This window comes from Alosa sapidissima, chromosome 8 (genome assembly GCF_018492685.1).
Source record: "Alosa sapidissima isolate fAloSap1 chromosome 8, fAloSap1.pri, whole genome shotgun sequence".
In the NCBI taxonomy this organism is placed as follows: domain Eukaryota; kingdom Metazoa; phylum Chordata; class Actinopteri; order Clupeiformes; family Clupeidae; genus Alosa; species Alosa sapidissima.
Window position 1 is genome coordinate 36080216 of NC_055964.1, and position 16029 is coordinate 36096244.

The window sequence follows — 16029 nt, forward strand, 5'->3', positions numbered from 1 at the left end:
GCGAAAAAGGCCAGAGGGTCAGAGGGTCTGAGCTGCAGCTTTCGCCAGGATAGTGTTTCACAAACAGTCCTCTCATGCCACACCACTCACAATACAAACCATAATGACACTAAACATACCGTGAGAACATAACACATTTATTCAATGTTAATAAAACACAAGTTTCTTAATGTTATTTTTTTATTTTTTTAAGCTCTTACGCAGAGAAGGGGGTCAGGGTTTGGAAGGTTAGCTTCAGCCAGTTAGCATCCAATCATCTTTAAAATGGTGTCCCTCAAGTGCTTACTTCCACCCACATTTTACAATCACTGGTTGACACTTGCACACTTATTGTCTATGTGGATTGGTGGATGAGCTGTCAATTTCCTGTTGGAGAGATCAGCCAATCCACATGGATGACATCATTTTTGGCCAGTAATGTCCCATCGGAGCGAGTGTTGGACAGCATTTTAAAGATGACTGACATGTGACTGCTCTTAAACATGTGATTGCTCTTGGACATGTGGCGTATGTCAACTGCAGTTTGGGAACCACTGCTCTAGGACATGTGAGGCATGTCATGTATGTCAACTGCAGTTTGGGAACCACTGCTCTAAAAGATGTGACGTATGTCTTGGACATGTGACATGTCATCTATGTCAACTGCAGTTTGGGAACCACTGCTCTTGGACATGTGACGCATGTCATGTATGTCAACTGCAGTTTGGAAACCACTGCTCTAGAAGACATGTGACATATGTCATGTATGTCAACTGCAGTTTGGGAACCACTGCTCTTGGACATGTGACGCATGTCATGTATGTCAACTGCAGTTTGGGAACCACTGCGTTAGGAGATGCAGATGTCATATCTACAGGCAGATACAGGTAACAGCAGCTCAATGACCTCTGATATAGAATAATCAGATTACAGCTCATCTCTAATTGAATGTTATCCCATGGTGCTAAATCAGGACACACTGCTAACACACACACACACACACACACACACACACATATATATACACATAACACACCAATGACTGTACAAACCATGGACACCACAGCATGCACTTGTGCTCCAAAGACATGAGGTCGGTCCTTAAAGAGTGGAGCCAGGGTCAGTCCTTAAATAGGTCAGTCCTTAAAGAGGTCAGAACTTAAAGGTCAGTCCTTAAAGAGGTCAGAACTTAAAGAGGTCAGTCCTTAAAGTCCAGAACTTAAAGAGGTCAGTCCTTAAAGAGTGGTGCCAGGGTCAGAACTTAAAGAGGTCAGTCCTTAAGGAGGTCAGAACTTAAAGAGTGGTGCCAGGGTCAGAACTTAAAGAGGTCAGTCCTTAAAGAGTGGTGCCAAGGTCAGAACTTAGAGGTCAGTCCTTAAAGAGTGGTCCCAGGGTCAGAACTTAAAGAGGTCAGTCCTTAAAGAGGTCAGCCCTCTCAAGATGCTGCCATGGTAACAGCATTTTCTGATTGCCTTAACCCGAAAAAGGTCATAGTTGGTAAAAGCAATAATTGAATTAAGACGTGGAGTTTTCTAATTTTAGTTGCATTATTGAAGTGCGTTGTATGCATTAATACACCTTAATCACACTATAACATACTATTAGAATTTTCAGTGCAGATCTTTTACAGAATCAACTGCCTTTGCTAGTAATAATCCAACTATGCTGTGTAACATGCAAAAGGTAATATGAATGGAATATTCTATCAACAACTCATGTAAACCCCATAATTGCAATATTGTCTTATACTGAATAAGGTCAATAGTCACATTATTGCTGTGTATGTAAACTTAGTCACTGAAACACTGTGCTAGTTTTAGGTCTACTACCATATCACCTATCCCTCCCTCCCTGATGTCCATTAAGTCCATTTGGTGTGAGTTGTGATCAGCGGTCCAGACATGCACGCACTCACCCTCTGGATCTTGCCCAGGTAGTAGAGGCCGTCGGACCAGCAGCACAGGACGTACTGGCCCACGGTCAGGCTGGCCTCCAGCTCGCTCACGCTGCGCTCTCGCTTGGGCAGCAGGCGCTTGGGTTCCATCTGGTCAGCCGCCAGGTAGTCGTCTCTGTAGGCCGACTCCAGCATGCTCGCTCTCACCACTCAGCCCGACACACACACACACACACTCCAACACACACACACACTCCAACACACTCACACACACTCCAACACACTCACACACTCCAACACACTCACTCACTCCAACACACTCACTCACTCAAGCACACCTGTGGGAATACACACATTCACAAACACACACACGTGCATGCACATGCACAGGCGCACACACAGGGTTGAGCACAGACACACACATGCATGCATGTGTGCACACACACACACACACACACAGAGAGAGAGAGAGAGAGAGAGAGGGAGAGAGAGAGAGAGACTTAGTACTTAGAACTCAACAGGAACACATCAGTCCAAATCCACAACTGAAGCTGATTAATTTTCTTTTTTTTTCTCTTTTCACAGACTGCATTATTGACAGCACAAGAAGCAGTGTGACTGCTCCTTGTCTTATCCATAAACAGTCATAGCATATCCTTGACAGGCCAACATGACAGCTATCATTCAGACAGATTTCAGCGCACCACAGAAAGTCCCTGTCATGTTGATAAGGAGTTGTCACCGACCGCAACTGTGCTCAAACCAATAAGCTCTCCGCTTATTCAAATCTTAAACTTTGTGAGCTGTCGAGAAAGACATCAAGTGAAGCGCACGGGCGGGCCTGGCGGATTAATACATCCTCAGTCTCAGAACAGTAGTGAGAACCGGCAAGGATCACTCAGGATGTTCTATTTTTTTTGTGACTTCACCGGGGGACTGTCGGTTGAGTCAGTTGCACCACGATATGACTGATATCAAAACTAATGCTTGCCGGGGCAAAGTAGGGCAGCGCTTGAAGAAACGCCCTGAGGTCTCGGCGCAGCCCTTAATCACTTTCAGACAGTTATATTTTTACACGTATATTTTAACACTGCCTGTTATAACTAGTCTTGTTGGCTGGTACGAATTTATACCATGAAAGGTCGATATGCGCACTTGGTTTGTAGTAGAAGTTGGACAGTGGAAAGTTGCTCACTGTAGCTAGCCCCTCCTACACATTTTTGTTACGTCCTGCTTTGAATCGCTGAACTGAAGGAAGACGAGCGGTTCAAAACTACGCTACGAGTTCATTTCAACAAGTGCAAGCAAGACCTATGAGTCAACATTGAAACTAGCGCCCAAACTAATCATACTTTTCACTGTTAAACTACGTACAACACTACAGGACACACTTTACGGTGATAGATATCGACACGCTAGCGAGCTAACATTACTGTATGATGTGCAGTGATCCTTGCCGCTGCTGCTTGCTGCCGTTGTAATGCTCTTGCTATTTTGTTTGTACTGTAAGTGCTATAAGCAATCCACTGAAGCATTTCTTTCTCATGGCGTTTCTGCAGCATATCATTCATCAATCAAAGCGTACTACAAACTGGCGGTCAGGGCATGCCTTCTAAACTCTTACCATGCGTGAGCTCTGCAAACAGAGACGTTACTGGATCAGCAACGTAACGTTAGTGCATCGGGTAACTTTGCTCATCTAGCGCCAAACCAAGTGTCGTTAGTTGCCAAGTGTAACGTACGAATGATCAGATTTTAAAAAACAAAACGCTGTCAACAATTTAAACGTAATGACTGGCATGACATCTTTAAAATGGTGAGGAAAAACACGTAGGGCGAAAACCTGCAAAAATGTTAACGTAAGTCCAACTTGGATGAGTTAACTGCTATCATACATTACAGTTATCCAGGGGTCACAATTCGTTTTCTTGTTCTTACTTACCTGATTGAATGCTCTCCGATTTAAGGGCAATAGTTCACAAAACGCATTAATAACTTCAGAATCACTATAGTCCATTCGCAAAGTAATACTTTAGTAGTTAACGAGAGTGCAGCGCTTGAGTTCAGACTGTGCAAGTCGCCATTTTTTCACTTTTTCCCGCGAATCATTTACGTTTTGCTTATGTAATTACTATGGCAGCATCATCATACAGGAAGGTCGGGATTTCAAAGTTTGATTCAAATTGTCTAGCTTTCTGTCCAATGACATTGCATGGAAAATTACACAGCAAGTTAGCTTTCGGAGAGACCACCGATGTGTTTGTATTTTTCCCTAAAAGGGCAAAAGGAATTTTGAACCGCAAACAAACGTCAATAGGCATTCGGTATCCACACCATTCACAGCACTAGGGTAGCCTATGCTAATAACAATATAATAATAATAATAATAATAATTTTCTTGTCGTTGTTTTGCAAATTCTGCTGGGTGGTTCTTAACTATGTCTACGCCTGCCTATATTTGTCACAAATTGACTTGTGTGTGTGTTGATGGAGGGTGACAAACTTTGCAGGACATATCTCAGCACATTAATATCATTTTATTATCATGGTGTGCCTTTGAACAATTGAATAAATAACACAGAAAATGAAATTGCAAGTACAAAGCTTTACATCATACAAAGTTGTCCTGATACAAACATATAAAAAAAACTGTAAATCTGTACTGTGGCAAAGAAAGTAAAAGTTCATCACATTGTCAGAAATCCCCTTGGTAAGATAGCTGCCTGTAATCTTATTCCAACTCACAGTGAAACCATTTATTGAGCGTGTATGAAACAAAAACCCTTGAAAGCTTTCAGGTGATTTCTACAGGAATATTCAGAATACTTTTGCATGGACCATTTTCAAATTAAATGAAGTGAGTCATTCTCAAATGAAAGGGCCCTAGGGGGGTTTCAGAGAAATGTAATGTAATTATTTAGTATGACCTCCTAGTGTGACTTTTGAACAGATTTGGCCTGTTTCCCTAAACCTATGGTTTGGCATACACAAACTATAGTATTACAAAATGATTGTAGTCTTTTTTATCTGTGTGACCTATATAAACTATAGTTCTACAAAATTAATCTTTTTGATCTGTTGTGTTGTTCATCTACCAGAGGTCAATTAATTAGCACAACAAAGTTTTATGGAAATACGCTGTTTGGGGCAGTTCTGGGTTCTGAAGCCGGGGTCGGGTCTGTTATCAAGCCAGCTGTGTTCTGGGTCTGGTTCCGTTCGGGAGGAGGTTCCGATCCCATCCTTAGGAAGAGGTGTCCACAACGCATTTGACGAAGAGTGTGTTCCCCTTGCAGTACGCGTATTTGGGCGAGGACAGCTTGCTCAGCGGGCAGAAGCAGGGGCAGCCACTGGCCACATTCATGTCTGAAGTGGGCCGCTTGAAGGACGCGGAGGACAGGTCGGGTCGGAACGCATCCAGAACGTGTTCCCTCTGGTTCTGGTCTATCAGGAAGAACGTGACCTATGGGAACAGTTAATGGATAAGAAAGAATGTGACCTAGGGAACAGTTAATGGATAAGGAAAAGGCAACCAGATGAATAAAATATATTTATGATACTATCATATTTGTGTTATTAACATATTATAGATATTTGTCGATACCGGACGGTATAACGAGACACTAGGTGGACGGTATATCGAGACACTTCTAATCTAGGCGGACGGTATACCGAGACACTCCTAATCTGGGTGAATGGAGGGATTAACGGAGACAAACTCAGTTAGGGAGAGGATCAGCCCCCAGGCAGAAGAACCTGGAATAATGATGACGGAGTTGATTAGTTTGTTTGATACAGAACACTGGCATACTGTAAAAACACATGGAAATTGTGTCTGCCTTGTGTCTGCAATGAAGGTAATTATAGTGCTTTGTGCATTTGGTTAAAAAAAACAGGATGTTTTACAGATCTTCAGTTACCTAATGGGAAGCCTGTAGCCGTTTAATTTGCACCTTCCTGAAATCCTGAACATGAGGGTGAAGGCAAGAGATGAAGCTGAAAGCACACTGGTAACTCTCTCACCTGACAATATGTCAGCGAAAAGGCTTATAACACACACACACACACACACACACACATATAACACATCCAGGGATGACCGGAGCACTCAGAGAACGTTTAAACCTTTTTTATTAAGGTGCACAATTCTAAAAAAAATGTAAATGTTCTCTGAGTGCTCCGGTCATCCCTGGGTTTAGTCTCTCTGAAGTGGCCCAGCCAGTCTTTCTGACTCTTTAGTCCTGGACTGTGAGCACCGATAAGGCTTGAGCGCAAGTGAGACCTGTCTTACATATAACACATATAACATGAAACACACAAAAGCACATACAGGTGCATCTAAAAAAACATAGAATGTCATAGAAAAGTCCAATGCCCTGCCCAGACAGAGAGATTAAAAGCTCAGAAACATTAACTAGCTAATTAGAGTTCAGGAAACATTAACTAGAGCTCATTTCAGGAAACATTGTGTTTGGACTTAAAGCTGCAGTTGGCAAGTCTGACAGTTTGAGGGGACTTTGAATGTTTACAAATCTCATGCCCCTCCCCCACTACCACAAGCACCCTCTCATCGAGTTTGTGCTCGTCAGTGCGCACCAGACTGTGACAGTCAGACCTCACACAGCCCTGCTCTGATTGGACCAGAAGAACCGGGAGCTGTGGTTTTTTGCAAAACAAATATCAGGCTCTAGGTGGACGTAGAAGTGCATGTTTTTTCTAGAACCGGCTGATTTATGTTATGCTGTCGGAGCATAGTGTCGGTTTCAGTGAATATGATCAAAATAATCTTGCCAACTGCAGCTTTAACTAGCTAATTAGAGCTCATTTCAGGTCGACAGTTCTGTATAATAAATGTTTTATTCTAATATTTTTAGATTCTAGATTTTTGATTTCCCCATATGTAACATACTGTATATCACATCCCCATATGTAACATATGTCACATCCCCATATGTAACATAGGGGCAGCCGTGGCCTACTACGGTACTACTGGTTACCGCTTCGGACTTGCAACCGGAGGGTTGCCGGTTCGAACCCCGACCAGTAGGCACGGCTGAACTGCCCTTGAGCAAGGCACCTAACCCCTCACTGCCGCCGTTGTTGCAGGCAGCTCACTGCGCCAGGATTAGTGTGTGCTTCACCTCACTGACTGTTTACTGTGTGCTGAGTGTGTTTCACTAATTCACGGATTGGGATAAATGCAGAGACCAAATTTCCCTCACAGGATCAAAAGAGTATATATGCTTATATACTATACTTATCACATCCCCAATGTAACATATATCACATTCCCATATGTAACATATATCACATCCCCATATGTAACATACCGTATATCACATTCCCATATGTAACATATCACATCTCCATATGTAACATACTGTATATCACATCCCCATATGTAACATATATCACATTCCCATATGTAACATATATCACATCCCCATATGTAACATATATCACATCCCCATATGTAACATACTGTATATCACATCCCCATATGTAACATATCACATCTCCATATGTAACATACTGTATATCACATCCCCATATGTAACATACTGTATATCACATCCCCATATGTAACATATATCACATCCCCATATGTAACATACTGTATATCGCATTCCCATATGTAACATATATCACATCTCCATATGTAACATACTGTATATCACATCCCCATATGTAACATATATCACATCCCCATATGTAACATACTATATATCACATTCCCATATGTAACATATCACATCTCCATATGTAACATACTGTATATCACATCCCCATATGTAACATATATCACATCCCCATATGTAACATATATCACATCTCCATATGTAACATATCACATCTCCATATGTAACATACTGTATATCACATCCTCATATGTAACATACTGTATATCACATCCCCATATGTAACATATATCACATCCCCATATGTAACATACTGTATATCACATCCCCATATGTAACATATATCACATCCCCATATGTAACATATCACATCTCCATATGTAGCATATATCACATCCCCATATGTAACATATATCACATTACCATACAGTATGTAACATACTGTATATCACATTCACATATGTAACATATATCACATCCCCATAAGTAACATATATCACATCCCCATATGTAACATATATCACATCTCCATATGTAACATACTGTATATCACATCCCCATATGTAATCAGGGCTCCAGACTGCGACCAAATGGTTGCATTTTGTGACCAAAATTTGAGTGTGTGACTGAATTTTACATCCAGTCGCACATGTGCGACCAGTAAATTAGTTCCTTTTTTTTTTACACGTTAAATGTGGAAAGGGCGCGCCAATGAATCTGGAGTCTATCTGTGGCAGGCCAATGAGTGTGAGAAGGATAAGGAATGGCCTCTGAGTGGCTAATGTGTGGAGGAGGAGGGTCCTAGAGATAATCGAGCACACATACTGTAAACGTCTGTGGGAAGGAGACGGGTATCACAACCTGCTACGTGCGTCTGAACAATGAGCAAGCGAACAGACTCGTTCTTCCGACCTGCAGCTAGTGTGCTAGTACCAGAGTCTAGAGTCACAGTCGGATGATGAGTCAGAGTCAGAGGTTAGTGTGGCCAAAAAGGCCCCAACCCCCCATTTTCGGGAAGACTGGCTGCGAGAATTCAGCTGGTTGAGGTACTGTAAGGAGACGAACTCCATGAGCTGCGAATGTTGCAGTCGCTACCCTAACTTTTGGGAACACAAAGTTTGCCGACAGTGCAGGCACTTCGCAGTTTAAACACAATACACTAGTTAAACACAATCTTAGCAGTTTAAACACAATACACTAGTTAAACACAATCTTAGCAGTTTAAACACAATACACTAGAGAAACACAATCTTAGCCTCAAGCAGAGAGTATGCCGTGACATGTTAAAAAAGTGCACAATAAAATGTGACACTGAATTTGAAACAGCACATTGTAATTTCTGCATCTACTGTATTATCAAAGTATGCAGGGTGGGAATTTCACGGCGGCCAGACGGCCATGGCCCCTTGTGTTGGCCGTGATGCCCCTTTGGAAATCGAAGGTCTGTGTCTTATATCCTTCAGACACAGACGGAGGAACGTACCACTTCCTTCAGACACAAGTCCACAGAACAGACAGGGGTGGTGGGGGCAACGCTACGTACGTTTGGTCAGTACTGTGATGGTGGTGGGGGCAACGCTACATACGTTTGGTCAGCACTGTGATAGTATATATACTCTTTTGCTCTCGTGAGGGAAATTGGGTCTCTGCATTTATCCCAATTTCCTAGGGTTAGTGTAGTGAATTAGTGAATTAGTGAACACACAGTTAGGTGAAGCACACACTAATCCCAGAGCAGTGAGCTGCCTGCAACAACAGCGGTGCTCGGGGAGCAGTGAGGGGTTAGCCGTGCCAACTGGTCGGGGCAACCATCCGGTTACAAGTCCGAAGCGCTAACCAGTAGGCCACGGTTGCCCCACGGCTTCTGGTAGTAGTGGATAGGTCTTGTGTCCAGTTCAGTGCTCTGTATCCGCAGCCCGATGGAAACAGTGTGGACACTTGGTTCAGAGGCTGGTCTGTGTCAGCGGCTATTGTGCGTGCTAGGCGTGTGATGTCATTTATGTCTGATAGGCTGGGAGTGGGGAGGCTGATTATCATGGTGGCAGTGTGTGTGTGTGTTTTTTTTTTGCAGGTGATCATGGTGGCAGTGTGTGTGTGTGTGTGTTTTTGCAGGTGATCATGGTGGCAGTGTGTGTGTGTGTTTTTGCAGGTGATCATGGTGGCAGTGTGTGTGTGTGTGTGTGTTTTTGCAGGTGATCATGGTGGCAGTGTGTGTGTGTTTTTGCAGGTGATCATGGTGGCAGTGTGTGTGTGTGTGTTTTTGCAGGTGATGGTTAGCATTGAGAAACAGGGGGAGCAGCACAGCGGGGGGTACAGGGGGAGCAGCACAGCAGGGGGGGGGGGGGGGGGGGGGTACTTTTGTAGAGTAGCAGCAGCGGGGGCTCTCACTCACACACACACACAATCTTTGTTGTGCACATTATAACATATAATCTTTGTTGTGCACGTTTCTGAATGGCAGTGACATACTCATTGAATTTAAGTTATAGTATGTACTTCAAGGCTTTTGATTTGCAAGTAAGACTTTTGCACTTGCTAGTAGTAGGTCCAAGACGACGGTAGTAGAAGGCCTATACTCTAAGGCTTTTGCCCTGGTGAGTAAGGCAGGGTAGTAGAAGGCCTATACTCTAAGGCTTTTGCCCTGGTGAGTAAGGCAGGGTAGTAGAAGGCCTATACTCTAAGGCTTTTGCCCTGGTGAGTAAGGCAGGGTAGTAGAAGGCCTATACTCTAAGGCTTTTGCCCTGGTGAGTAAGGCAGGGTAGTAGAAGGCCTATACTCTAAGGCTTTTGCCCTGGTGAGTAAGGCAGGGTAGTAGAAGGCCTATACTCTAAGGCTTTTGCCCTGGTGAGTAAGGCAGGGTAGTAGAAGGCCTATACTCTAAGGCTTTTGCCCTGGTGAGTAAGGCAGGGTAGTAGAAGGCCTATACTCTAAGGCTTTTGCCCTGGTGAGTAAGGCAGGGTAGTAGAAGGCCTATACTCTAAGGCTTTTGCCCTGGTGAGTAAGGCAGGGTAGTAGAAGGCCTATACTCTAAGGCTTTTGCCCTGGTGAGTAAGGCAGGGTAGTAGAAGGCCTATACTCTAAGGCTTTTGCCCTGGTGAGTAAGGCAGGGTAGTAGAAGGCCTATACTCTAAGGCTTTTGCCCTGGTGAGTAAGGCAGGGTAGTAGAAGGCCTATAGTGCACTGGTGAGGATGACACTCACCTTGTGTCGGAAGGGCCAGGTGAGCAGGGCATCGTACTCGCCCCTCATGATGACGAAGAAGAGCGAGATGTGGGTCCCCCGTCCGACGCCGTCTCCATTCAGGTAGAGCCGCAGACACACCTTAAAGCCGTACCTGGACGTGTAGAACGCTGGACAATAGCAACACAGTACACACCTTAAAGCCGTACCTGGACGTGTAGAACGCTGGACAATAGCAACACAGTACACACCTTAAAGCCGTACCTGGACGTGTAGAACGCTGGACAATAGCAACACAGGACACACCTTAAAGCCGTACCTGGACGTGTAGAACGCTGGACAATAGCAACACAGTACACACCTTAAAGCCGTACCTGGACGTGTAGAACGCTGGACAATAGCAACACAGTACACACCTTAAAGCCGTACCTGGACGTGTAGAACGCTGGACAATAGCAACACAGTACACACCTTAAAGCCGTACCTGGACGTGTAGAACGCTGGACAATAGCAACACAGTACACACCTTAAAGCCATACATGGACGTGTAGAACGCTGGACAATAGCAACACAGTACACACCTTAAAGCCGTACCTGGACGTGTAGAACGCTGGACAATAGCAACACAGTACACACCTTAAAGCCGTACCTGGACGTGTAGAACGCTGGACAATAGCAACACAGTACACACCTTAAAGCCATACATGGACGTGTAGAACGCTGGACAATAGCAACACAGTACACACCTTAAAGCCGTACCTGGACGTGTAGAACGCTGGACAATAGCAACACAGTACACACCTTAAAGCCGTACCTGGACGTGTAGAACGCTGGACAATAGCAACACAGTACACACCTTAAAGCCGTACCTGGACGTGTAGAACGCTGGACAATAGCAACACAGTACACACCTTAAAGCCGTACCTGGACGTGTAGAACGCTGGACAATAGCAACACAGTACACACCTTAAAGCCATACATGGACGTGTAGAACGCTGGACAATAGCAACACAGTACACACCTTAAAGCCGTACCTGGACGTGTAGAACGCTGGACAATAGCAACACAGTACACACCTTAAAGCCGTACCTGGACGTGTAGAACGCTGGACAATAGCAACACAGTACACACCTTAAAGCCATACATGGACGTGTAGAACGCTGGACAATAGCAACACAGTACACACCTTAAAGCCGTACCTGGACGTGTAGAACGCTGGACAATAGCAACACAGTACACACCTTAAAGCCGTACCTGGACGTGTAGAACGCTGGACAATAGCAACACAGTACACACCTTAAAGCCGTACCTGGACGTGTAGAACGCTGGACAATAGCAACACAGTACACACCTTAAAGCCGTACCTGGACGTGTAGAACGCTGGACAATAGCAACACAGTACACACCTTAAAGCCGTACCTGGACGTGTAGAACGCTGGACAATAGCAACACAGTACACACCTTAAAGCCGTACCTGGACGTGTAGAACGCTGGACAATAGCAACACAGTACACACCTTAAAGCCGTACCTGGACGTGTAGAACGCTGGACAATAGCAACACAGTACACACCTTAAAGCCGTACCTGGACGTGTAGAACGCTGGACAATAGCAACACAGTACACACCTTAAAGCCGTACCTGGACGTGTAGAACGCTGGACAATAGCAACACAGTACACACCTTAAAGCCGTACCTGGACGTGTAGAACGCTGGACAATAGCAACACAGTACACACCTTAAAGCCGTACCTGGACGTGTAGAACGCTGGACAATAGCAACACAGTACACACCTTAAAGCCGTACCTGGACGTGTAGAACGCTGGACAATAGCAACACAGTACACACCTTAAAGCCGTACCTGGACGTGTAGAACGCTGGACAATAGCAACACAGTACACACCTTAAAGCCGTACCTGGACGTGTAGAACGCTGGACAATAGCAACACAGTACACACCTTAAAGCCGTACCTGGACGTGTAGAACGCTGGACAATAGCAACACAGTACACACCTTAAAGCCGTACCTGGATGTGTAGAACGCTGGACAATAGCAACACAGTACACACCTTAAAGCCGTACCTGGACGTGTAGAACGCTGGACAATAGCAACACAGTACACACCTTAAAGCCGTACCTGGACGTGTAGAACGCTGGACAATAGCAACACAGTACACACCTTAAAGCCATACATGGACAATAGCAACACAGTACACACCTTAAAGCCATACCTGGACATGTAGAACGCTGGACAATAGAGAAGCGAAGTCATGACGTAGCGTTGTCAAGGCAGCAACTTCACTGGATCTAAACAAATCAATCTAACCATAGTAGTCACCATAGCGGTGGCTTTATTAATCTATTTAAATAACTTTACAACGTTTCCAAGACGTTAGTATATTTTTTTTACACTGTAGGAATCACATACTACAACATATATTCATACCAACACAATCAAATTTGTGACTGCAGAGTTTTATTTTAGCATGGGTTTCCTCCGTAAAAGAGACCTGCATGTAACTTCACAGCATGCAGTTAAAATCCTTAAATTCACGGACGTGTCTTGGCTTTATTTTTTTGGCAAAAAACGTCACTCTTAACAGCCGCCAGACTTTGAGAAGACGTGAAATATCCACTGGAATTTGGTTTCTTTCTATTACACCTGCCAGGGAATCCGTGTTATGTGGCTAAGCTACTGCCTAGCAGCCTACATTTAAAACCATTTATTAGCTAGAAATGGTGCCACATGTCTACATTTAATGCTGTTTAAGCCACTTCGAAAGTTTGTTTAGATCCAGTGATTCTGTCGTCATGGAAACGGAACGGCACACTTCGGTACTCTATAGCAACACTGTACTATGCGTTTGCAGGTTATTAGTGCAGTAACACACAGCTCTGCACCACAACAATGCAGTATGAAGGTCTGAAGTGTGTGTGCGTGTGTGTGTGTGACTGAGAGAGAGACAGAGTGAGAGAGAATATGAGTGTATAGCAAATGAAACTCATTTTATTTAATGTAAGCATCTTCCTCCTGACTGTCAAGATATTGCTGGTGTAGACTCTGTGCATGTGCGTGTGTGTGTGTGTGCGTGTGCATGTGTGTGTGTGTGTGTGTGTGTGTGCATGTGTGTGTGTGTGTGTGTGTGTGTGTGTGCATGTGTGTGTGTGTGTGTGTCCTACCTGGAGAGTAGAGGCTACTCCTCTGTCCCTGGGCGGCCTCCTGCAGCTTCTGGTTGATGTCGGGGACCCGCCAGAGGAAGGTGCCGTCATAGGAGACCTCCTGCAGTGCACTCACCCGCAGCTGGAGGGCGCTAACGAGCCCCTCTTTCATCACCAGACGCTGCTGCTGCTCTGCTATCTAAAGCAAGGGGGAATGCACAACACACACACACACACAAATACCGTACACAAACACACACACACATGCACGCACACACATACCGTACACACACACATGCACGCACGCACACACACAGAGAGAAACACACATGTCAACTACTGCTGTTGGCCCACAATCTACAAACTAGGAGGAATATACACACTTTCACACACGCACACACACAAACACACACACACACACCTCACACATGCACACACACAAACACAGCTAACCCACACACCTTACACACGCTCTTTTCATGGAGCCAGGGCAGGCGTGGTGTTAATGGTGACCATGTGACCTGTGTGCATTTGAGGTAAACGGAGCTCGTTTTTATCGATAACAACAATGCGCGTCTCACTCAGACGCTGTTTTCCACTGAGACACACACACACACGCTGTTTTCCACTGAGACACACACACACACGCTGTTTTCCACTGAGATAAATGAATCCATTTTCTTCTCTTGTGTGTTTCCTCTCCTTTGTTCCACAGATGATATGGCGCATGAATGATATTGAGTACGGCCATGTTTACAGCCCTCATGCAGTCTGATAAGAACTACAATAACACAAAAGCTGAGGGAATGTAATGATTGCTTTCTAACACGTTCGTGTTTCTCCTAGCGTGCTAGCACTAGGATGAGATGAATAGATTAAGCCCAGCATGGCCACATATGTTAGATGAGAGAGACAGAGAGAGAGAAAGAGAAAGTGAGAGAGAGAAACAGAGAGAGAGAGATGCCTTTTGAAAACAGAGGCCACCCTTTCTTCTCTGAGAGCTGGATGGATGAATGTCGGTTCTGCAAGGTGACTGCGTGGGAACGCCACGGTACTGTGGTTCTGCTTTTTCACAAGATTTCTTCTGTCTGATTTGCTGCATGGAACCTCATTCTGAACTAACAGGCCAGAACTCAGCCAAGGTGTCAGACAGACATTTCACTCTCTTCACCTACCCTCTCTCTCACACACACATCATCTCTCTAACCAGCCATGCTGATGGCAGCTTTGAAAGAATGCATCACAAAAAGTAGGACCTGTGAAATTCATTATTGAAATACAGGGTTCGTACACCTATTCCAAGATCAAATTCAAGCACTTTTCAAGCACTTTCAAGGTCAATTTTCAAGCTTTTCCAGCACTTTACAGCAGTGGCAAATGACATTATACGAATATACTAACTCAAAATGATTTTCACTTTTTTATCATTTAAAGATGGTTTTAACAGACAAAATTGTGTTTCTTAATAGCAGGAAAATAAATTAAAGGAAAACTTAAAATGTGTCACCTGTCTGGAAGTAGACTTTGCTTGCTATCTAACTGGCTGAGTCAATATACCAAAAAAAAAAAAAAAAAAAAAAACATTAAAAAAATAAATAAAATAAGAAAAGAAAATAATCACCCAACAAATAACTATTCTTTGCTGAATATGTGAACTCAAACTAATGTTAAGGCTGCTCTTTCATGACAGTCAAGACTCATTATGTCTCTTTCTTGCCTACAATGGCATACATACAGGCCTACATCTGTTATCATGAGCTACCAACCAGTAGGCTAGTGATGCGGAGATGTGACGTTGGGTGACGTAAAGATGACTGAGTTGTCATATAATTGGATAAATTTAACTTCTTGCCAAAACGCTACGCTTCTACGCTATGTCACATCTATGAAACTCCCGCCCTGCGTCCTGATTGGCTGAACCATAAAGTCGGTTGCAGAAATCACTCTCAATGGAAGAGGTCCCAGATGGATGTGAGTGAAGCTAGGCGGAGCTAAGCGGAACGACATTCATCTGGCTATTGTCAGGTTAGGGCCTATAAGCATTAAACCACAAAACTGAGCTGAAGTTTGACATGACCTAGCCAGGATTCAAATACAGAGGTCATGGGTGTTGATAGAAATGTTGCCCCCCGCGAAATACTAAGGGCAAAATACTATGGGTGTCCGGGGGCATGACGCTGCGTTG

The 16029-nt window shown here is 44.2% G+C and overlaps 2 protein-coding genes across 4 annotated transcripts in view; both read right to left on the minus strand.

Annotated features, from left to right (window-relative positions):
• phf19 (PHD finger protein 19) overlaps positions 1-4058 on the minus strand; it is a 47327-nt gene extending 43269 nt beyond the window's left edge. The window contains exons 1-2 of the mRNA XM_042100578.1: positions 3816-4058; positions 1895-2211 (exon numbers count right to left, since the gene is read on the minus strand). Of these exons, the coding sequence (XP_041956512.1) occupies positions 1895-2068 (174 nt within the window). The 5' untranslated portion in view covers positions 2069-2211; positions 3816-4058. The remainder of the gene's footprint in view (positions 1-1894; positions 2212-3815) is intronic.
• Positions 4059-4395: 337 nt separating this feature from the next.
• traf1 (TNF receptor-associated factor 1) overlaps positions 4396-16029 on the minus strand; it is a 35925-nt gene continuing 24291 nt past the window's right edge. Inside the window, exons 8-10 of one of the 3 annotated variants that reach the window (XM_042100583.1) lie at positions 13866-14043; positions 10710-10858; positions 4396-5333 (exon numbers count right to left, since the gene is read on the minus strand). In XM_042100583.1, coding sequence (XP_041956517.1) covers positions 5115-5333; positions 10710-10858; positions 13866-14043 — 546 coding nt within the window. In that variant the 3' untranslated portion in view covers positions 4396-5114. Of the gene's footprint in view, positions 5334-10709; positions 10859-12740; positions 12839-13415; positions 13638-13865; positions 14044-16029 lie in introns of those variants that run through there. The other 2 variants (XM_042100585.1, XM_042100584.1) reach the window with 2 other exon arrangements.